This window comes from Alosa alosa, chromosome 1 (assembly GCF_017589495.1).
Source record: "Alosa alosa isolate M-15738 ecotype Scorff River chromosome 1, AALO_Geno_1.1, whole genome shotgun sequence".
NCBI lineage: Eukaryota > Metazoa > Chordata > Actinopteri > Clupeiformes > Clupeidae > Alosa > Alosa alosa.
In genome coordinates, this window is record NC_063189.1 from 34,357,835 (window position 1) to 34,383,265 (window position 25,431).

A 25,431-nucleotide genomic window follows, 5' to 3' on the forward strand; every position below is an offset into this window, starting at 1 on the left:
GTATTTATCTCCAAACGCACTCAACTAAAGGCCGCTGTGTATCACTATGGTACTGTGGACTGATGTTATATGTGTTGTGATGAGAATGTTGGTGTTGAAGTCGGCCTTTTTTTTTTTAGCCTATTTTCTCCTGGAAATGTGCAATACTCACATTGTGACACGACTGGGGCATATTACACTTATTAAGTGGTCAAGTGTGTTATGTGTTTACTCTGTCTGCATTGTCATGTCAATGAAGACCTGACATGTTTTTACTCACTGAGAAAAGGTTTCCCTACGGGCACAATAAAGTACCTATGCTATATTAATTGTTTAAATGACTGACAACAATAAGAATTTCTTTTTTACTCAATAGGCATATCAAGAACGTGTTTTGTGATTAGGCTATGACTATGTGCTTAAAACCACAACCCAGAATCAAAATAATCCATATGGGCCCAAAATAATACAAGAAAGAAATCTGTAACATTAGCATTTTGACCGAAACAATGATAGCCTATAATTAAGTCAGTTGTTCAAACCAAAAACACATGCAGCATGTCAACACAGAGAAAGATTAGGGATTGTGTTATTTTTTTTTAGATAATAAGGCCACATGCAGTATCACTGAGCATCATTTCAGTCGTGCCGTCCTTTCTCGTCTTCCCAGTGGCTGGCTGTTCGGAACGTTGACATTCTATTGGGCACTTCTGTTGTCAATCTTACGAGAAATATTTTCAGGAATGGTGGTTTCCCACATAACAACCTCTAGTTTTAGCAATAACAGTATTTAGAGCCAAGAATTAATACCGAAGAGCTTCACGGAAAAGAGGAATTTCTCGTTGCTTAATCATGGTATGTATGAATATTGCTTTTAAGAGGCTATTTTCTCATGTACAGATGCAATTTTGTGTTTCTCATAAATGCGGAAGACTAGTCTATTTCGCTTGGGTTACGTTACGTCAGTACAGAAAATAATTCTGCAGAGTGTTAGGGAAAATGCATTCTGTATTAAACGAAGGGTTCGTCAAATATAAGCGTAGGCTATAACGTAATGAGCTGTAAATGTAAGTTGTAATGCAATATCATAGCCAAATATAGGCTACAGCTCAATTAACGATGTGTTTTGGAATCACGAGTAGTCGGATAGCCATGATTCCACATGCACTTGCATTCATTCTTATTGGCTCTTACCTGATTTTATCTATCCAAACGTTTGAGGTGATGATTAATTTAAATAACTTCAATATTCTGCTTCGTTTACAGTACGGTTTTGTCAACCACGCCTTGGAACTTCTGGTACTGAGGAATTATGGGCCAGACGTGTGGGAAGACATCAAGTAAGTTCTAGTAGGCTATCTTAGGAGAAGTTAACATTTATTAATTGCACATTTCTTACTTTTTCATTATTGTGTTAACCAAGATCATTGGAGGTTAAGCAAGATCATTGGAGGTTGGTTCAAATTTGCAATCAATAGATGATCTAATGTGTTAGGCCTTCCCCTTTATGAAATGACCTTTTCAAGAGGAAAAGCTTTAAGTGAATGACATTTATGCCATTTTAACATTGTGATTAAATAACTTTAAATCCTTTGAACTAGATTAGGCTTTTAGTCTTACCTGCTAAATCAGTCCATAAGAGCCTATCTGAGTTGTAACCAATATGCCAACCCTACTGACTGCAAACATTGTATGGGGTGAAATAAATGATAATACTCATGATAACTGAAATCATCAGAGGTGTTTTCATCTTTAGGCTTTAGTCTTTAAATTATTCTGTAAGGACTTCATTTGTGCTTGGATTTCAAGATATCAGGACTCCTATAGTCTACCAAGTGCCACAGTCACAACTATGTATAAACAACTAGGTCACATTCCTTCCCCGAACTCACAAACATAGAGCTGGTGGAGTTTATTTGACTTTTCCTGGTCTCCTGTCTCCCAGACTTGACTCTCATTTCATCTTTTTAAGTCACAGCTGTCTTTATTCAAGCATGTTTTGAAGAGCCAGTGCATTCTCACCTAACCATAACAATTTCTACCTCACATTATCGCAAAAGTTATCTGGAACTTACAGAATGGATGTGATTAATGATGCAATTATTCATGCTGCTTCTATTTTGGGAGTGTTTGGTCCTATTCCTTTCAAGTTTACATTACTTCACGTGATATTTGTTCAGGTGTTGTACGCCGACTGGTATAAATTGCAAGGAGAGAATGTTGCTGAGTGCCAGGATAGCAAATCAAGACTGTTTTCCTATCTTAACCCTGTTGTGTCTACTACAATATATGAGCCGTTACTTTAGCTGTATTGTGGTTGGGAAAAATAGGTATGAGTATGTGTTAGTGAGATGAATGGAGAGTGTTGCCATGTCTATTGTTAGTTGGTGCATTCCAAACAGATCTGCAAGACAAATCCTCCAAGACTTGACCTCTACACTTGCACTTTAGAGACTTCCTGCAGAGAGAGAGATTGCAACACTGATTTGTTACACTGTCCACCTAGTCCTGTGAACCCTCAGTTTGTGTGTGTGTGTGTGTGTGTGTGTGTGTGTGTGTGTGTGTGTGTGTGTGTGTGCGCACCTGTGCGTGTGCATGTGTGTGTGTGTGTGTGTGTGTGTGTGTGTGTGTGTGTGTGTGTGTGCAAAACTCTAAACTTCAACAAAACCTGTTCACTAAATGTGTACTTGGTGCTAAAGATGTGTGTTTATTTAATGGGACAGAGGCCGTAAGTTGAAGGGTCATTGAGGAGACACTGATCAGACCATGCTTTAAGGAACATATTCATCCAAGATCCAGTGTGTTCATTTCCAAACAAGCAAAATTAAAATTGGAACACAGTGAACAGTGAAAAAGCCCATTTTGGATGTTTGCCTTGTCTTATACAACTGCCAGGAGACAGAAGGATAAATGTGAAACTTTAAAGCATGCCATTTCTTCTCCGAGGAAACACTTCACTACTGTAAATATGGTAGTTGAATGCCATACTGTATTTTCTAAAACCATTTTGAAGAAACTGTGTGTGTGGAGAGTCCGATCCAAACTGTAACTCTAGCTAAATTATCGCTGCCGGCATTACAGTAGCAGCTGAAGTTGAAAAGCCCATGAGAGAAAACATACAGGCAGTCAGGGTGCAGGTGTAGTGCCCTGTAGACCTGGATTGTAGTCCAGGAGGGGTGACTGCACTGTCTCTTCACTACATATGTTATGAAGAAGTGGGATGGCTTGCTGTGAGGCCATACGAGACTTGCCCAGAGTATGAGTCTTATGAGGGACCCCCATAGTCTGATCCCTGGCCCCTATGCAATGAATGAAACACTAGTGTGGAGCACCCCAGGAGAGCAGAAGTACAGTAGCGGGATGCTTGGATGAATAATTGTGTGAGAATGCTCTTTTATCAAATGCATTAGCCAACATGAGCCAACAGGGTCATTAGTTTGCCAAATCAAGCTTTTAACCAATTGCGTTTGTGTGAATGTAAATTCACCTAAAAGGTTCTCATTTTCCAATAAATCTTAGAGCCCCCACTTACACATTGCATCTAAGTGTGACTCTAAGTCACATTGCACCTTTAAGACTGACTACTTTGTTATTTATGAGAAATAACAAGAAAAATCCTCACTGCCCCACTTAGCCCTCTACATTACATGCATGGAAATCAGTTAAAAAAACAGGAGGTAGTAAGACCCACTATCCATTACAAAGGCGAATAAAAGTCTTAATTGAAGTTAAGAATCTCGTATTTAGGAAACAATTTCATTATTAGCAACAGACTTATAATATCTGGAAAAAAAATGCAATTGTCACTTGTCACTATAAAATAAGGAAAATGTTATATCCGCCATTTTGAAAAGAAAATTTGTGTGCACTCTTAACCCCACCTACATAAATGTGACAGCCCAGGATGTCCTCTTAAGAGTGTAGTAGGACTCAAATAGATGGCATAAGTTGTGCTAGAATTAAAGGTTTTAGACTCATGTGCCCCACAGAGGACAAAAATGAATTGCCAGGTCTCATTAAAGGAACACTGTCAGTTGCACCACTGTATGCATAATGTCTGTGACTCTACTGTAGGGTGGCCCTTGAATGCTCTGTGACATTTTTCCATGTTGTCTGAATAACTGCCTCAAGGTGGATTATCTGCCCTTTGACGGTAATGCAGTTTTATGTGCCCTGCCATTCTCAGTTGCCTCACTCCCATGACTCCAGTGGCCCCTTACCACTCTCCCTGTCCTGCACCCAGGCTACTGGACATCATACTAGGGATTGTGATGCCTTCCCGTCTCTTTGTACTTGTTTCTACGTGTACTTGCTATTATCACTAATGCAGATAGTGACCTTAGTGGGTAGTGCCCATGGCATAACATAACATAAAGATCATGCCTGGTAAGTTTGTGTACATTTCTATATTAGTGGCTTGTAATATGCTAGTTAAACAATTCCAACCACCATGTACTTGTCAGTGTTTTACTAGCTTAAGACCAAGTGCAGCCAAATAGAATGATTGGACAGAATGGACTATAATGTCGGGTGCCGCTGACTTGGTTCTCAACTCATACTTAGAGTAAATATACAGCCATCAAGAGGAAGACTGGTACTGCCAATCAGGAGAACAACAATCCAAATGTCATCTCTCCTCTTTCTGGTAGTAAATGTGCACCAGTGATGCTAGTCAGTGTGTGGCTGAGTTATCAGACTGGGGCAAAGAGCAGCTGTATTCTGTCACGTAAAAACCTCACACAATGTGGAAACAGACAAACACCTGCATACAGTATGTTATCTTACACATGGTTTAGATGAGATGCAATATGTGCACAGGGAAATCCTACACACAGCACACTCTGTTGTTGATGGAAATTCCTTACAGTGCAAACAAATTAACACCTTTCCTGTTTATGTCTGAAATGACAGTGCTGTTATAATATACTAGCCTGTAGTACAGTATTTTAAAGGGATAGCTAGCCTAATTATTAATACAAGGGGCATGAGCCTAACATGAAATTATCAAAGACAATAGAGTAAAAACATAGCCTATCAGAAAATTTGATCTGGCCAGATTTCAGCAAGACGTAAACTAAATAAAATTGATAGAATATTGAACTTATTGAAATGTTTAAAATGTAGAAACAATGATTAAGAGACAGTGGATAGAAATCTATTGTTTTATCAAAAATGGATAATAGGCTGTAGACTAAACATCAACAATATGCTCTAGGCCAGTGGTTCTCAACCATTTTTGAGCAAACGCCCCCCTGACCTTACTTTGATCCTCACACACACACACACACACATTTCTGTGCTGTTTTGGTTTCTTCTGGAATTATAAGAAAATGTCCCTATTATTAAGCAGATTTAGCCCACTGTTAGAAGCAATAGGAGTCTGGTTGGGTAAAAAAAAAACACTACCACATCAGCATTGGTTGTAATGATTTTTTTTAAAAATCAATAGGAACATTAAATGTAGGCAACAAGACGTGTCTTTTTATCATGGACAAAAATCAAGTGCACATCACGTGAACAACATATGCACATCGCAACAATCCAACCAATCACAAAACAGATTCTGCGCGTGAGGCCTGTTTAGGCCTATATACATTTCATATTTGATTAGCAACGGTCTTTTCGTGGAGACTACGGTCAGAGCAGTTGCAGAACAACAGCGAGCGGGGCTGGGGACGTGAGTCCGGGTATGTGCAGGCCCGAACTGCACTGTATGACCACTGAGCATAGATAAACAGTAAAATGTAGCTGGGACGGTAGAGGGGTTAGAAACCCATGAATGAAAATAGCCTATTTATTTCAGGTAGCCTATTTTTGCACCAAAAATATGTGAAAACCATGGAAGTTTAAACTCTCATGTTCCCAGCTCATGTACCGCCCCCGTTGAGAAACCCTACTCTAGGCCTATTGAAACTTTGTCATAAAATCACACAAAAATATGAAACTGCATCACAAAAACTATTCTACAAAACAAGTCTAGATATAGCTCTGATATTGTTAAAGGTTGCTTGTGGCCCTGGTTAGAAATGGAACCGGAGTGCTGGGGCACTTAGTGCAGTCTTAAGGATTTCATGGGCTCTTAGGAAGTGGGAAGACTCTGGCATAAAAAAACATGAATTTGTGTCCACAGGAGCCCTCAGCAGGCAGGCAGGCATAAAGGCTTGAGAGTTCTGAATGTTTTATTAGAAGAGGTCAGAAGCCATGAAAAGCTTGTACCTGTGTATCACCACAACATGTAAGGAGTCACTTGATTGTGAACATGTGATACATGCCTGTCTTGAGCATATGGACCGCTTTACATACTTCTATCAATATGTCTCTTTGTTTTCACCAAAAGCCACTCCGATCTGTCTACCACCTTGAAATGTTATAGGAGAAAGAGTAACAGTGTTTTGAGTTACTAACGCCAGACAGCTCAGAGACATTGGTGCCTTTGTGGTCCAACAGGGGGTGCTGTGGCGACCCTTAGTCACTGGTCTCAGATTTTTTTGGAACTGCCATGACAATCCCTTGGGTGGTCACCTGGACCAGCTTATGACTCTGCTGAGGGTACTGGAGGTGGCCTGATGGTTGAGCGTTCATATGGATGTATGGGAACACACAAAGTCCTGTGTAACCTGTCAGAAGTACAAGGCAGATAACAACAAGCCGTCCGATCTACTGCAGGGCGCAATAGTGGAAGCTCCAGAGGAGATGCTGGGAGTTGACCTCATGGGTGCATTCCCTTGGAGCAAAAAGGCCAACTATTACCTCCTGATGGTGATCGACTATTATTCCAAGTGGATGGAAATATTCCTTTTCAGGCTGTGTCTACATTAAGGCAAGTAAATAGAAATGTGCAGTAAAATACCTTGTCTGGAGAGACAGCAAAACACCTTGTCTCATCAAGATCCTCATGGAAGTAATCTTCACCTGGTGGGGAGTGTCGCAATATCTGGTGTCAGACAGAGGATCGCCTTTCTGATGGATCTCTACAAGACCTGGGGGGCTGTACCAGTTACCATCCACAAACAGACTTAACATAAAATACAAACTGGTCCTTAAACCATGCTTGGATCATATGTAGGCCAGTGTCTTAACACCTGGAGTTCCGCTTTCTTCTCAGTCAAGCCCAACCAGAGACTATGGGAAAGCCCCTGCTGAACTTAACCTGGGCGGGAAACTCAGAGTTCCACTGAAGAGGCTCATCTACAGACCACCATCTCATACACAGCAAGCTTACTGCACTGAAAGACACAAGATGGAGATTAAGCATCTGACCTAAATTGAGACCCTCTTCTTTAAAATGTTTAGACTTTGGATCTTTGGATCCTTCATTTTTTGTTGCTGGGGTTATTGTTTCATTTATTGAAGACGTTGGTTATGCTTCCTCAGTTGTGGATTATGTGTTTTGCTTGCTTGTGTTTGAGTTGCTTGCTTGCATATATTGAGAGATGTTTGTGCGTGCGTGTGGGGATATTGACTCTAGTCCACATTCATGTGGGACATTAAAACCTGTTTTTTTCTATGGACTGAGTGTGAATGAGAAAGGTTGAATGTATGTTTTTGTGTAGCTTTGTTTGAAAATATGTACGTCTTGAAAAGCCAACCTCATTGCATTATCTGTTCATTGTGTTTTATCTATACATTTTGTTGTTTTTAAAGATATTTGAAAGAAATATATCATTAGATTCCAAAGGGATCATCAGCATTACTGGTGTTTATAATTAATACAATATTCATTAAAGGTACACTATGGTAGATTTTTTTACCTTAATGTAAACTTTACGAAGCCAATTTGATGACCAAACTTGTAATAGAGGAATCGTTCACCTAGCATAGCCGTACAGCACAGCCGTAGCGAGTCGCTAAGGAGAGAACCAGCCATGCGACTTCAAGAATAGCGGCCCGAAGACATCTTGTGAGAATCGCGAAAATTTACCTTGTCAGTAGATATAGCTCTTTGGAGATAGTTTTTGCCAATCTTTGCTTACTAATCCTTCACCTCCACAACAAAAGCATTTTCATTGTGTACAGCGGGAACAAGCCACGACAAGTGTATCTACAAAGGCTGAGTAAAATATAAATATATTGTGACTCTAGGGGAATACCTGAACCTGCATAGTATACCTTTAATATTAATCTAAAAATTACAAAACTGATTGTTCAGCGTGTCTTGATGCCAAACAAGGTTTCAGATGTCAGACAGTCTTTGGGAAAACCTTTGCCTTCCGTTAAAGGCAAATGGATAATTCTCAGTTTTCTTTTTGAGCAGGAGAGAAGCTCAACTTGATGTTGAAGGCCAGTTCCTGGTCAGATTAATTTATGAAGATGCCAAAACCTATGATCTTGTTGCTGCTGCAAGCAAGGTTCTTAGTAAGTGCTGATTTTTTTCAATGCTATTTTTGCCATGATTATATTATGTGGTATTGCTCTCTTGAGAGCTTAGAGACAAACGTTGAATGGTTAGATTAAATAAATGGAGAGGGATGTGATTATGTCAAATGTTGCAAATATAAAAGTTTTGAAATGTTTTTTTCCCTATTCCTTCAGAGATAGATGCTGGTCAAATCCTGCAAATGTTTGGAAAGATGTTTTTTGAGTTCTGCCAAGAATCTGGATATGACACTATACTACGTGTGTTAGGGTCCAATGTTCGCGAATTCTTGCAGGTAAGAGGCTACAACCGTTATTACATACAGTATACAGGTAGAAAAAGTACATGTGAATTCCTTTTCCTTCAGCAATTCCTTTTCCTTCAGTGCCATTGACGTAATAGCATCAGAGCCACTGAAGCAAAGTGGAAAGAAAGTATAAGAGAACAAAACAGCACAATAATGTCATGCTGACCTCTCCTCTCATGGTCGACAGAACCTAGATGCTCTGCACGACCACCTGGGCACCATTTACCCAGGCATGCGGGCACCATCTTTCCGCTGCACTGACGGTGAGAAGGGGACCAACCTGATTCTGCACTACTACTCAGAGCGAGAGGGCCTGCAGGACATCGTCATCGGCATAATCAAGACAGTGGCTCAGCAGATCCATGGCACAGAGATTGAGATGAAGGTTTCTGTCGCTCTGGCTCTCTCTCTAGCTCTCTCTCTCTCTCTCTCTCTCTCTCCCCTCTTCTGTTTCTTTTCTCCTGCTTTGGGCTATCTCCTGTCCTTCAGCCGCATGGCTGGCAGGCGGAGTGTGAAAGGCTATGTTGCACCGGTTTGTTGACCCTCACATGGGACTAATCTGGCTATGTTGCACCGGTTTGTTGACCCTCACATGGGACTAATCTGAAATTGGCCCTGGACGGTTCCTGTGACTCACAAGGTGTATTTTTAGATGTAGGCATGAGATTCGCCTGTCCATTCTATATATCTTTTTTTGGTCAGATGTATCACCTTGGAGGAGAACTGACGTAGGATAATTAACTTGAGTAAAAATATTAGGCAAGTATGATTATATAGTCAAGTCATTAATGCAAAAATGAAAAGTTGGCTTTGAGAGGGAAATAACTTTCCACCACTGGATAAATATTGTAACAATTTTAACAGTGACCTTAATCGTACCCTTCGTAATTTGGAAAAGTGATTATGTAACAATTACTGGAAAAACACAGAATATTTGCTGACCAGAAATGAAATGTGTTCTGTTACCATTTCTTTAAATCCAAGCTGTAGTACGAGTATGCTGCATGTTCAGTGCACAAGTGTCACTGCACTCTGTTTATCTTTTCCTTTAAAGGTGCCTCTACCATCAGGCCCTAACAACACCGGAAGCATCACACTGGATTCATTTTGTATTGTGTTTTTTTATTATTTGTAAGCCTAGTACAAAATGAAGGAGATGAATTGACAGACCTTCCAAATGTGACACCTGATTTCTCGTTGTTAGCTAGCGTTGCCATAGTGACAGCAGGGCGAAGAGACAGTTGGTTGACGTCAGTGCTATGAGCTCAGTAACCAGAAAAAAATACTGCATTTACCAGTCTCATCACGATTCACACTCCAAGCCACTCATTTCGCTGTCTGATAATATTATTTTTGAAGCTGTTATTTCGGCCATCTGAGGGTGAAATAATCAAATCAATTCATCTTACTTAAAATTTGTTTACTATCTATGGCACTGAATACAAATATCACACATGCACATAAATGGTGATTGCTGGTTCTCTGGTTCCACAAAAGTAGCCATTGCATTGAGTTATGCACACAGAAAAAAGCTCACACAACCATGACATACATATACTGTAGTTAGAATCATGCAGTGCAGTACAAAACAGTACAAAATGTAGTAAGTAGCATAGGAACTGTATAATGTGGTTTAGCACAGAGACATCATAGTTCATTCATTTGACTCTTTTGTCTCAGTTGTCCATCAGTTTTCCAGACCATCCCTTGGCTGAGAAGATCCAGTCCACCCATCTGTTTATGTCTCTGTCCATTTAAGAGGCCAGCTTTTATCGGAGTCCTCACTTCTGCCATCCCTCTTCTGCCTTGACAACCAGGTCATTCAGCAAAAGGGCGAGGAGTGTGACCACATCAAGTTCCTGATTGAGGAGAAGGAGTCGGAGGAAGAGGCCTTCTATGAGGACCTGGACGGCTTTGAGGAGAACGGCACGCAGGAGACACGGATCAGTCCCTACACCTTCTGCAAGGCCTTTCCCTTTCACCTGATGTTTGATCAGGACCTCACTCTCACACAGTGTGGCAATGCCATCTTTAGAGTCCTACCACAGGTAATTCCCTCCTGAGCCATCATACATATGGAAATGTGGATATGCTCAGATGTGGTATGCTCAGATGTCTGTGGTTTCTTCAAAGAGATTCTTAGTGAAACCAGTGTGGTGCCTGCATTGGCTTTTTAACAAGATTGGAAGGGGACTTCATTATTCCAGAGTTTATTTATAAACATTGGCCACAGACGGCACAAAGCTGATGTCTTCATTTTGGATCATCCTCTAACTTTTTATCACAGAATTCAGTGTTGCAAGCACAGTAGTTACCACTTTCTTAACACCTAGTTCCACTCAAAAGAACCAATATACTCTATTGGTCAAACAACACTGCCATACAATAGGAAATGTGTGTCCATCTTTCAACTGAAAATGTATCAGATTTTGGCCGTGTGTTTAACTTTGAATGGGACAGAATGCTACACAGTGTGGCCGATGAGGGGAACGAACGGGATGAATTAAAAATATATTCTCCCAAATACACTCTCACCTTGAAGAAGCAAGGATTTAGTCAGGCCTTTCCAAGGGTGTTCTAAAAATAGAGTGTGAATGTATAGCCACTGTCTTGGTAAGATCAGCTCTATTCAGTGTTTCTCTTCCACAGCTCCAGCCTGGTGTGTGCAACCTGTCCTCCGTTTTCTCTCTGGTGCGGCCCCACATTGACTTCGGCTTCCATGGAATCCTTTCCCACATTAACACCGTCTTCGTGCTTCGCAGCAAGGTATGTGTGCCAGAAGGCTGTACTACAAAGACAAGAAAGAAATGCACTACATTTCAGAACAAGGCACCACAGAGAAAAGCAAGCCTGTGAAGAATCCTGAGGAAACAACTGAATGTGTGTATTTTAGCTCAAAAATGGAAAGATTTGTTTTAGAGAATTATTTTGAGTCGGGTGTTATTGAATCGGGTATTATTATATACTTGTGTCAGAGATTTTGATGGTCTGTAGTCCCTGGGCTATAAACTGCAATAACTGAAATGGTAGAATATACTGTTAATCTTCAGAATGCAGCTGACACACTGAACCCTACTAGTAATGACAGTCACTCACTCACCAGAAACTCCTGCAAACTCCTGCGTTTCAGTCAACAAATCATACAATTCTGTGTGTTGCTGGTCCATTAGCACCAATGTTAGCCATATTGGGCAAAAACAAAGTTATAAGTGTATGTGTGTGTGTTGGATGCTACAATTGGTTAGCAGTAGGCAGTAGTAGCGTGGATGTGTGTGTGAGGAACGCTCTGGGTGCAGGAGGGTCTGCTGAACGTGGAGACGGCCGAGAGTGAGGATGAGCTGACGGGCACTGAGAGTAGCTGCCTGCGGCTAAAAGGCCAGATGATCTCCCTCCCTGAGACCGAGAACATCCTCTTCCTCTGCTCCCCGAGGTGAGAATGACCATCATCATCTTCTTTATCATCATCATCCTCATCGTCATTAAGAGGAGGACGGTGATAATTACAGGCATCAAAGTCATCATCTTTATTGCGATTGCTTCCATAATTACTTAATTATTTTATTTGTAGAGTCAGTAGATAAAGGTAATGACTAGATGTACCGCAGAGCGGTACAAAATATGACCGCCGCCCAGTCCAGCACATTTTTTCCACAAAAATAAATCACGCTGAAAGGCAAATATGATTTTAACTGTCTCACTAAATTGCATTATCCACACTCAATTCTCACTGGTATCTGCTAGACAACAAGTACCAAAACATGATTAGTTCATAGATTTCACATGTAAAATTCATTTTATACAATGCCACCCCCATCTTGCCTGTTCATAATTCTGAGAAATTCTTGAAATGTGTGCGTGTACATGTTTATGTTTGTGTGTGTGTGTGTGTGTGTGTGTGTGTGTGTGTGTGTGTGTGTGTGTGTGTGGTGCTTGTGTGTGTGCCTGCGTATGTGCCTGTGTTTGTGCATGTGCATGTATGCGTACATATGTCTACTGTGTGAGTATGTGTCATACGTATGATTACTGTGAATGTATGTGTGTGCGTGTGTATCTGTTTATGCACATGTGTGCATATGGAATGGGTTAACATGACCCCTGGAGGCAAACATACAGAAAAAATTGGTCATCCTAGGCCCTACGGTTCTCAAGATATTCACAGAAAACTCTGTTGGTGTACAGTCACTAAATGTACACATAAAATATTTTATTGTAAGGCCCCCATGAGCGAAAGTTCCGCGAAAACTTGGCATGCATTCGGAGGGTGTCATAATGATCCTACACTTTCAATTTTGTTCAGTTTTGACCATGTCAGCCAGAGATATTGTGATGAAAAAACCTTGCTTTTTAATTTTTAACTAGGTGGCGCTATACATGAAATAAGTGGTAATGGGATGGGTTGACATGGCCCCTTAAGACTACCCTCCTTTCGGGGGGTCCAGTCCAGCGGGGGGGCTACAGATCAAAACGAAAAACGATGGTTCCATGCTATCCATGTGGGGTTACATGCCCACCAAGTTTCGTGTACCCCGGTCTTTCAGTGTCCCGAGAATCCTTGACGGAAATTTGAAAAAAAAAAAAATCTGACTAAACCTATATCGCTTCGCTGCACGGCGGTCATAATAATGCCTGAAGTGCCATGAAAAGAATCACAGGTTTAGCTTACAGAATGAACACAGGCCCCATAATTGAACTTAACTTAATTTATTCCGATAGGGCCAATTAGTTTAGTGCTTGCTGCACAAAATGACTTATTGATTACTGAATGATTACACCCCACTTGGAAAAAAAACAGGTTTTGTGGCGGTTCCTCCGTAATAGATGAGATAATATGAAAATGTAAGCATATGTTACATGTAACATTAACATACCGAGTCAAAATAACTGTCACTGTGATAGGTACCCAGGACAGGTCCCATTTTAAATCATGACATGAGCATGGATGTACTACAGACCAGGGCTTGTGATGAGCACCTCCATTGTTTGTGTCTCTTAAAGCGCTGCATGGATATTGGTCCTCCATACCTGCAGCCTCGCACTCAGGCAGGACAGCCGTGTCTGTGGGCTGACTATGGAATTCTATCAAGTGCTCATTTAAATGAAGGGTTCTCATTTAGTAGCTGCAGGCACATTGGAATAATTCTATAACAAGAGTGTGATCTGGGCTAGTGGCTTCCGTCTCACAGTCAAGCACCAATGCACCACTTGTTTCTCTGCATGGAAAAACAGCAAAGTCAAACCCCCAGCTGGATTTCTGCTGGAGTTTTCCAGACAAAGCAGTCCACTGCATTGCAGCACTATTTGTAAAGGAAAATGTCTTGTCACATTGGAGTGACACGAAATACGTTGTAAGAAAAACAGTGTAATGCATTAGAAACTATCCTTACCTGTTGAAGTACTTCATATGGGATTGTGTGTTCACATTGCATTTACATGTATAGCTTAGTAGAAATGTTATTCAAATCGAAAATATTGCACAGCCTTTTCTGGCTTTTATTATTAGGTCTTCACACATGGCTTGTAAAGATATGAGATATTTCAAGTCATGTAAGGTTGTTTATCTTGTTATTGTCGTGTCCTTCATACTCGCTCCTACTTTCTTGACCAGTGTCATGAACCTTGATGACCTGACGCGGCGGGGTCTGTACCTGAGCGACATCCCGCTGCATGACGCGACGCGGGACCTGGTGCTGCTGGGAGAACAGTTCCGTGAGGAGTACAAGCTGACCCAGGAGCTGGAGATCCTCACTGACCGCCTCCAGCACACACTCCGCGCCCTCGAGGACGAGAAAAAGAAAACAGACAGGTCAGTCCGTTACGCAGCACAGACTCTCTCTGACTCTTTTGTCCCAGCCAGTATAGCCCAACCCCACTCCGTTAAACAGTAGCCTCTTGGCAACCTCGGTTTGGATCAATAGAGTAGATGTTGTGTTTTGATACCTTTGACACAGATATTCTGTTTGTTCTGTTGCTCAGAGGAAAAACTAGATTTGAAGTATGCATCACTTGGAGCATTTTGTTCACAAGATTCAACTGAGATTCTGAAACCCGAGCTGTCAGTTGTGAAGTAGAGTATTGTTGAGCAGTGACGATAAGTTGGACATCTAGTACAGAAAAGGTGATTTATTTTAGGCCACTGGCAGTTTGGACAACACAATACCACACTCAAGATGCTAAATCAGCTGTTAAGTACAGCCAACCTTGCTATCACTGAACATGACTCAGAGGTCCTCTCACCTCAGTGGTAAAGAACAAACTGCCCCTCCCTTGCCAACACGTCAACTCCTCCCTCCAGGAGTCAACCACAGCACACCAATCAATAACAACCCACAGAGTACATTTCCCACAAATCAATGAATGATACCGACAGTCTTTCATTGATAGCAATGAGTTTTATTTGTGATATTAATGTGTTTTACACAGCATTTTTACTGCTGTAAAGCAGCCAAAAAACAACACTCACATCATAATATAGGAAAAGCAGCCTTCTACAAAGCAGTCCACTGTGTGCTGGTGTGTACACTGTACATAAATAAGGATGTAGTCTCAGAAGCACTGCAGTCTGCGAAACACAATGTGACAGCTAAACAATTTCAGGTTTTACGGAATTTATAGAATATCACTAGGTGTGTGCAAAAAGCATGTTGTCTTGTAGCGCTGCAGGCATTGCGTTATTCTAGTGATTCCCCTCACCAACACCTGAAATTTGTTTGTCAAAAAGTCATGTCTGTGTTTGTTCCTTTAAAGGTTCCTTATAGCGAGACTCATTTTCATAAGCTATAAACCAGACATTATCCATTCTTATGTGAAAAGTTAAATTATTCACAGTCCCTTTCATTTATTTAGCTCCAGCTTGATCACAGGCACTACAAATAGTTACCGCATGAATCTCGCTTCACCACATCGGTTATTGCCTGACAGATTACGGACATTTCACCCAGCTGGTTGACTGACCGCCTCTAGTTTCCCCTTCGCGGCGTGCTTTAGAGTCACACAGTGTTAACTGAAGGTGCAGCTCCCTGCATGAAATGGCCACCTCTGCTCCAGCGTTGTAATAATAAACTCTGCAGCCGGCCGCTGCCAGAGGGGAGCTTGTCTGCCTCAGCAGGACATGTTTGTCCGAATCAAAGGCGAGGTCAATATTCCAGCTCCTGGCTCACGTACGTCCAGACAGCACCCCCCCAGCAGCTGTGTGTGAGTGCAGCGAGGGGCGGGGGCTCACGCTGGCGGAGGAGGCCAGGCCGAAGACGCTGGCGGTGGACCGAGCAGTCATGTCTAATTGGACGATCTCTGTGGCAGCGATGGAGAGGAGAGCAAAGACAGCTCATTAATATTTGTGTTATGGGCATTGATGGAGAGTATTGTAAGTCTGTTGTGTATGGAAGAGGGCAGGGGGGAGGCTTCAAAAATAGCACACTAGAATAACTTTAAGTAGAGATAAATGAAGTGATACAGTATACTTATACATAACTTATTTATATTGCAAAATATTTTTCAATGACATTGCACTTAGATGTTTACACCAGTAGATTTGTTAATTCACCAGTTACTGTATGCATTTTTGGCCATGTATGGTACATGTTGTATTTGCTCAGGGATCTTTTCTTGCTTTTGGGTTGTTAATCTGGGCTAAAATTCTCTGGCGTGAAAGAGGAAGATGTGACTGTATGACTGTTATTGTTGTGAGATAAATTGCCCGTGACTTTTCCCCCGCTTTTCACCTAATTTACAAATGCCAGCTGCCACTTCAGCAGAGGATCCTGTTTTCAGCCGAGAACTAATTGGTATTACGCTAGAAGTCACGTCATTAGCAGGCACTGCCATGAAAAACGAGAAGAGAATTTCTTCTGGATTTGCCACAGAGTTTCAGAGGCACTACAACGCACAGATTGAGACCACTGATGACACGACTGCAGTAGACGGCATCAGCTCATCCAGACATCTATTTTGTTTTGCGCCAAGTGGCCCACCATATTAACAGTGGGCACCCTGTTCTCCTGTTAATTGTGCAGATGCCTGTAGATGTGTTATGTCACTCCTTGGAGAGGCTCTTTTGTGTGGCCTTTACCTGCTAGTCGCAGGGTGTATAATGGAATTTCTGCAAGAGCAGCTGTTTGGTCCTGCCGTAGGGTCTGTGTGTGTGTGTGTGTGTGTGTGTGTGTGTGTGTGCATGTCTGTCTGTCTGTCTGTCTGTGTGTGTGTGTGTGTGTGTGTGTGTGTGTGTGTGTGTGTGTGCGCATGTGCGTACACACCCAGCCAGGTCTCTGATCATTAGTCCTTCTGTCAGCCTCCCAACGGCGGTCCGGGAGCGGGCTCGGCCGAGACGACCAACAATCACAACATTTCATGAATATGTAAGTCGTCCCCTCAGCAATTTGGGCTGCGAGCACGATGCGGCGGTGGCCGCGCCACTTCCACACACCTCTGGAGGCTCAGCATCTGATGATAACTTGCTGAGGAAAGTGCACCGGCTGGAACTGGATGAATGGCTTCACACTTATCTGCTCAGCCAGGCCTGTTTTCCTGCGCAGGCTCTCTCCCAGCATATAATTCACAACACTGAAATGTTATTTCCTAGGTCCAAGGCTACGGGAAATTTCCATATAATTTATAAAGGAAGAGGAAAACACTTTCAAGTCACATTTTTTGAAGCAAATGGGGGACATAATCATGGTGACCGTCTGGCCACAGCTTTCATATGTAAACATGTCCGACAGAGGAGGACAGGAGAGCAAGAGCAAAGAGGCGTTTGTGAAGCATTTCAAGGTTCAGATGCAAAGAGACTATACTTCCCGCGCTACACAATGGTCCTGACCCAGACCAATCTGCCCACCACCCCAAATCATAAGCATGTTCCTCTAAAGAACGGAAGGGGAAAGGTTGTCAGCACGTGTTTCACTGTTTCTGTGGAGGTGTGCTCAGGAATTGCAGATAGGGGATATTTTTATACATCTCACGTTGAACCCCATAGTAATACATTGGGTGGTTACCATGACAACATCTCCTGACACTCCCGGGTGCTGCTGTAGGAGATAAGACTCTGAGGAGCATGTCCTTGGGGGCCATGTATTTCACACGGTAAAACTTCCTCCCTCGATCACGAGGAGTGGCACAGCTGAATGTGCTGAACCCATCTGTGGTTCATTTATAATGGAAGAACATTGATTTCTTTTTAAGGGTCAGGTTCATATCCAGAAGTGTCAGCTTGCTAAATCTGTGAAAGTACTGTGTGAAAATACTTAGTAAGTATTAATGTAACAGAAAATATGTACCGAAGAGTGATAAAATGTCACACTTTACTAGTTATCTCTAACACTTACACAGAATGCACTGCATTTCACCTCAGGACTTTACAAACCGACACACATTAGCCTCTTTTTAAGCACTGGGATTGTGTTAAATAGGTCTGTTTCATTGTCTGCTTTGTGTGATTGTGTTCTGCAGACTGTTGTACTCTGTGCTGCCACCATCAGTGGCTAATGAGCTGCGCCACAAGAGGCCTGTACCTGCCAAGCGCTATGACAACGTCACCATTCTCTTCAGCGGCATCATGGGATTCAACACTTTCTGCAGCAAGCACGCCTCAGCCGAGGGAGCCATCAAAATAGTCAACCTGCTCAACGACGTGTACACTAGATTTGACATCCTCACTGACACAAGGAGGAACCCGTATGTCTATAAGGTCAGAGACATTTCCTATTGTGTAAATCACTTCATCATGCATCAATGCCTGCTTGTTGAGTTTTATCATGCATGCCATTTTAGCCTTTACAGTAGCTCCGTTTGAGCTACTGCTGGAAAGGTAGATAAATCATCAAAGAACTCACCCTGTCAGATTTGACCAATACTACACCTTGAAAGTGTAGCCTTTGGGCTTTTAGACAAGAATGCAGTTTAAGAAGCCGTATTAACCAAGCAGGGCAAGAATCTCAATACTGACTAACCAAAGAAAGTAATATTTACTTCTCCCGTTCCAACAGCTAGGTGGTCTCAGAATTTTACAGTCTCTTGTATGGATATGGGTATCTCAGTAGAGACATGGCTGTTTAAGTGTTTTGTCATGTGTTGTATTCACTTGTCCTCAGCTCAACAGGACTCCTGCAAAACCATGGCCAATATTTGCAGTGTGAACCAGTGGCCAAATGGCTTTGGTGCCAAAGCAGAAATTGCACACATACTGTATATGTGACTCCTTTTTTTCACAGGAATAGATCACTTGTGGCTGAGTTCCAAATGTTTGCCACAAATGTTGAAAGAGAGAGGGAGACTAAAATTTGTGGATCATAATATTTCTATGTACACAGTATAGAATCTGTTCAGGTTTTTCAGAGGTATTACTATTATTTCTCATCTCTGGGAAAAAAACAAGATGGAACGTTAAAGGTACACCAGGCAAGATTTTCACCTTTACAAAGCCAATTTGATGGTAAACTCACCTAGCATAGCTATACAGCATAGACGTAGCGAGTTGCTTCCAAGAAAAGACTTCAAGAACAGCGGCCCGACCAATCTCGCGAAAATCGTGAAACATTACCTTGTCAGTAGATATAGCTGACCTCCACAAGAAAAGCATTTCCATTGTACAGGGGCATAAGTCACGAGAAGTTTGCTATTTACAACAGTAGAGTAAAATCTAAATATATTTTAAACTCTAGAGGGAGCTCTACAGTCGCCAAAAGTACCTAAACCTGCATAGTGTACCTCTTCAGGGAGCTGAGGAGCCTCCTGTACCCCATAGCAACCTGCTTTTCTCAGCACTCAAAATGGCCTCCTGTTTTACACAAGCCTGCAAATTAGATGCAGCACCGTTTGAACCTCTTGAGCTCTGAGAGGCCTTTCATGTGTGTGTGTGTGTGTGTGTGTGTGTGTGTGTGTGTGTGTGTGTGTGTGTGTGTGTGTGTGTGTGTGTGTGTGTGTGTGTGTGTGTGTGTGTGTGTGTGTGTGTGTGTGTGTGTGTGTGTGTGTGTGTGTGTGTGTGTGTGTGTGTGTGTGTCTACCTGTGACAGGTGGAGACGGTGGGTGATAAGTATATGACAGTGAGCGGCCTCCCGGAGCCCTGCACCCACCACGCCCAGTCCATCTGCCACCTGGCCCTGGACATGATGGAGATCGCCGGCCAGGTGAAGGTAGATGATGAGCCTGTACAGGTAAGAATTGAGGAAATAGGACTTTTGTGCCTCCCATTTTCTCTTTGATTTTCATTTCCACAGAGGTTTTCAGATATGACAATATAAACTATTTATTCGTTATTACGCACGATGATGTTTTAGCCTTGAACATTTTCAAAATTCAAATACAAAATAATTTTAAAACAAATAGTAAAAAGAGTTTTGAAGAGATCTCTTGGAAGCAAGATGAACAGCTGCTTACTTGTAGGCAAATTTTAGATGCCAACCAAGTGCTAATATGCCCACAAACACGCCACAACCCTCATGTTTTGCCTTGTTTGGGCAGACGCCACCGAGTATGGGGAAAACTCACATGCCACCCACTCCGCTGGAGGGATAATTGCTACTCCATTGCTACTTTTTTTGAGACTCATTCATATTTTCAGTAGGATTCAAAAGCATTTAAATATTATTTCAATATATTATAATGCTTTTTATTCATTTTATGACCTGATGCATACCTGTGTTGCTTGAAATAGGCACTGAGGACATCTCACAGTCTGAACAAGCTGTTGTAAGGGTGATACTCTACAGTTCGTCATTTGTATAAACACACTGGCTGTCTTTGTTATTGTATCAGTGACCCATGAAGATGGGGAATTGGAAAATGGGGGTTGCCTAAATGAAGAGGCTGTTCATTGGTCTAAAAAGACAAATGTACACAAACACACTCTCTCTCTCTCTCTCACACACACACACACACACACACACACACACACACACACACACACACACACACACACACACGTGACACCATTGTCTGGCAAAAGTACAGAAGCCCTTCATACAGTGTAAAAATAAACTTGCATGAAGTTTGTCCTGAACATCTGGTACTGTGACAGAGCTGAAACAGTGCTGTGTTTCCTGAGCTGGAGACTTTGTATCAGTCAGTGGTTACTACATGGTGTAGCCCATGAAGTGTGCCTGAGATGCCAGCATCTTTAAATGTCCTGTTTACTGTGTTTATTCCCCAGAGGTTAAGCACAACATGTAAATGTGAGCTTGCCTTCTCCGAGGGAAGCCTGAGTAGTTTGGGGCAAGTGCCTTGCAACAGTAAACACATGGCTCTGTGTTTGCGTGAACTATTTATAAATATCATGCCACTTGCAAATGACCCTTGGGGACATAATCTGTAATATCTAAGGGTAGACACGCCTCCTAATAAGGGTGTAAAATAACAGTCCCTAAAGAAAAAACAATCTGCCAGATGAAGCAAGTGTAGAAATGTCAACATGCCACTATAACGGTTTTAATAGGGCGCTATTATTTAATTATATCAACAATATTGGTAACTCTGTATGTTTCATTTATAATGTTAAGAGTTTCAGTACTCATTGACTTTCTAAAGACATTCCAAATGCTTTTGAAGTTTTTAAAATAGTTAGTCTCTTTGTAAACATTTAAGTTGAGGCACTGGTAAGCATGAGACCATGTTCTTGAATTTCCTCTTGGGGATCAATAAAGTATCTATCTATCTATCTATCTATCTATCTATCTATCTATCTATCTATCTATCTATCTATCTAGACCTGGACACACGTTTGTCAGATGGACCTGCATAGGATCTACGTGACAGGACTATTCACAGCCATGCTGCCCACAGGATAATTCCGAATAAGCCATGATATATGAACATGACCATGTTTATCTTTCACTCACGTTGAAAATCTCTCTTTCCAGATAACCATAGGCATCCACACAGGAGAGGTGGTCACGGGGGTGATTGGTCAGCGGATGCCCCGTTACTGCCTGTTTGGGAACACTGTTAACCTGACGAGTCGCACTGAGACCACAGGCGAGAAGGGCAAGATCAATGTCTCTGAGTATACTTACAGGTGACTGCTGGCTTACAATAATAATAAATAAATGGACTATCCCCAGTATCTCAAAGATTGACAGGAGAAATACCTAAATGCTTCAGTTTTAGCACGCATTGCATTTGTTGTGTTGTTCAGACCATTTCAATAACTCCAAAGGAAATGATTCTCTAATGAGACTCTACCATGTAAACGCCAATGTGGTTATGTTATTCTTTGTTGCAGTACAAATGTAATAGATTCAGTGCTACTGTTGTGTTGCAGGTGTTTGCAGTCGGCTGAAAATGCAGACCCCCAGTTCCACCTGGAGTATAGAGGGCCGATCACTATGAAGGGCAAAAAGGATCCAATGAAAGTGTGGTTTCTGTCACGGAAGACACCGGAGACAAATGTGTAGTGTCTGTCCTACAGCAACATGCCACTCTCAGTTTCAATATTTCCTACTTGTGCAGACACATCATATTTATCTTGAACACAGTACATTAAAACAAATCACGTGTTATTAACATAACTCATGTATTGTATGTTTTCATGTGTGTTTTTTGTATGAAACCTGTTGTATCTTTATTAGTTAAAACCGTCAATAATATTATAATATAATTAATAATAGCTAGAGCCGTTAATATGCTTACATCACCATCTCCATTGATTCAAACTTGTCTGCTCTTTTGACTCACAACTCAATATTCTGGAGTTCATGGGTGTTATTTATTTTATTGTTCATTATGCTTTGGGATGTCTGCTTTCAAGGTGACGAGGCTCTCCCACATGGTGAGATTACACAGTATTGTTAATGATTTAAAAACTCCAATGATATTCAACTGACATTCACATTTATATGTTTATAAATATGATCATAAGCTTTAAAAAGTAATATATAGTCCTTTTTAAGTGTGCTTTTAAACACAATTCTGTATTTAAACATAGCAGAACATATTTATTTTTTGTATGTATGTACACTTTCCGAAAATGAATAATAATTGCTATCTTAATTTATAGAATGGGCACTATACATAGTCTAAGTCAAGTTTGTATCTAAGTAGCTCTGTTTCTGAAATAGCATTTTGATTCTAATATTTAATTCTAATCCCTGTGTGCTGTGTTTCTACAAAGGTTTAACCATATTAGTTGCTACCACTCTCAGTATCTTGCCTGTACTGTATTTGAGGAGAGTTTTAGCCTGTATGGTTTTAGTCAATTGGCTTACATGTCCTCTTTTGTTTAAAGTGCTTAACTTTACTCGGTCAAATTTAGATGATGTAGTATGTCACATTTTCTGTATTTGTCTTTTTAAAGATGATTTTGGTGCAGAAGAGCAGCCGTAGTGCATGTATCCATGACTGAGAAATGTAGGCTTCATTTTTCTGACATCCTCTAAAATGTAAATCTGTGCCACTTCAAAAATCACAATTGGCAATAGCCATGTAAGTTATTCTTAAGTTATTTATGAACCAAAATGGGGCTGTTGTTGTCATTTCTGTTGATTTGCTACAACGTTATATCCAAGTATCAAAATGTGCCAAGTGCCTCACAATGTATTACCTTCAGATTCCTCTTCCTTTGTAATGAAGTGTCTAAAATAGTAAAGGCCTATTTAGATTCTCTCTGATGTTCAGTAACATTGTCAGGTATACTATGAAGTTATTTTTAGGAGGTTTTGCCATTTACTTGCTTTTCAGGATTGCAGGAAGGCATCTCCTGAGGTGTGAGAGGCTGAATAAGGTATTAAGTTACTGAGCAGGCTGTGAGAAATCCACACTCTCTAATTGCTCACCTTTCATTTTGCGTAGAAGTACTATTAGCAGTTCCTCAGATTAGATTCCTTTTTTTTCCCGATTCTTTAAAGTGTTGAAAATTAAGTGTTACGTTAGTGTGAAAATAAAAATGAATAAAGCAATATGGAACTTCTTTTGACTTCTCTGTCTCTCTCGCTGTCTCTCTCTCTACCCCCCCTTCTCTTACCAGGTAAAATCATTTCAATTGTATCTATATTGTGATTATGTATACATACTCTACATGCATACATATAGTGGTGGCCAAAAGTATTGAGACAAAAGGGAAATTCAATGTTTTAATGACATTTTCAAATTTTTAAAAAATTAACAAGAATATAAAAAATATTTGTTTATTTTATGCAATGTAACAGTCAATCAAGAAAGCGAGTTTTTTCTTGATTGACTGTTACATTGCTCAAAACTAACGCACCTGCACGGCCTTGAGTAATTGACCCTACCTGTCTAATTGAACTTTTATTTTATGCAATGAAATTGCTATACAACAATCAATATGTAGTATGTCCTTTACTCTTCAAAACCTGCTGGATCTGGCTTTGAGTAGAGAGAACAAGACATCTGCAGTACTCTGATGTCTCTTGCTCAGTCCATGCCTGCTTGATTGCTTCCTTCCTGAAGATCATGTACAGTATAGATGGTTTCTTCCCTGCGACTGCATTCTTCACCATTGTCCAACAGCTGTCTTTAGGTCTGGAGAGGACCAATGGCTCAAGCAGCTGAGTGCCATTGTCACATAGCCAGTTTTTCACAGATTTCGCCATTTGGCATGGAGCTCCATCTTGCTGCAAAATGGTCGCTCCATGGAAGTCAAGACACAAGGGGAGAGTTTCCTTGAATATGTCTTTTAAGCATTTGGTAGAATTTAAGGTTTGAGAATTTAAACCACTGTACATACAGTTAAGAACCAAATTATTACTCCTGGCAATTTTGATTTAATGTAGATTTTCTCTTGACCAATATGTTTGTTCTGACTGAAAATGACACTGTCACATGCCAAAAAGTTGTAAGACAATGTGGTAGAAACATAATAAAGAAAAATAAGCGTTTTTATATTTTTTATTTTTATTTATGAAAAATGGCATGTCCAAAATTATTCTACCATTTTTAAAACATCTTTATTTGCCACCAAAGCTCTCAAAATAGTTCTTATAATACCTACCAAGCCTCTCCATGTCTTCACAATGATTGTAGACCGCACTTTTTTAGCAGCAATCCGGGTTTTGAGGCAGGAACGGTTATTTGCCATCTCTCTGGCCTTGTCACTTATTTTACGGATTGAGGTCTGGACTCTGGCTGGGACACGCTAAAATGTTGACATTGTTCTCTGTTAACCATTTCTTGCCTTGTTTGGCTGTATGTTTTGGATCATTGTGTGGTTTAATGGTCCAATGACGCCTATTGGGGCAGGTCTCTGCACACTGCCTTTATGCAAATAAAGATTATTTAAAAAGGGTATGAATAATTTTGGACATGCCATTTTCCATAAAAATGACTTTAAAAAGATGAAAACACTTCTTTTTTATTCCATTGTCTTGCAACCTTTTTTTTGCCATGTGGCAGTGTCATTTTCAGTCAGAACAAACATATTGATAAAGAGAAAATCAACATTAAATCAATATTTGCCAGGGGTATGAATAATTTTGTTCTTAACTGTACATGCATGCAGAATAATGTTAAATTGGTATGCACATGAACTGAAAGGATTCATAGTGAATGTGTAATCTGAAGTGAATGAGTTAGTACTGATTTAGTGCTTGCTTGAGGACAGTATTTACTAAACTAAGCAACAAATCTCATTCTAACAACACAAAGCATTATCTATGGCCAACTGAGTCAGAGTCAACTTTCCAGCACCCTGTGCCAAATCTGTGTGTTGTCCATATAAAGCTACTTTCCTTTATTCCTGATTATGTACTGAGATTACCCTATTGCAGAGCTATGAGGGAACTGTCCTGAATGGAAAACTGGGCATCTTTTGTATTTTGTGTAAGTTGGATGTTCCTTTAAGCATTTT

General features: G+C 40.9%; 1 protein-coding gene across 1 annotated transcript; it reads left to right on the plus strand.

Annotated features, from left to right (window-relative positions):
• Positions 1–646: 646 nt before the first annotated feature.
• Positions 647–23,532, plus strand: gucy1b1 (guanylate cyclase 1 soluble subunit beta 1). The gene is made up of 13 exons (XM_048247102.1): positions 647–834; positions 1,246–1,319; positions 8,234–8,334; positions 8,512–8,630; positions 8,830–9,027; positions 10,460–10,690; positions 11,292–11,408; positions 11,939–12,072; positions 14,248–14,445; positions 18,084–18,321; positions 19,646–19,786; positions 21,488–21,642; positions 21,889–23,532. The coding sequence occupies exons 1-13, from the start codon at positions 832–834 to the stop codon at positions 22,019–22,021; spliced, it is 1,842 nt and encodes a 613-aa protein (XP_048103059.1). The 5' UTR covers positions 647–831; the 3' UTR covers positions 22,022–23,532.
• Positions 23,533–25,431: the final 1,899 nt, after the last annotated feature.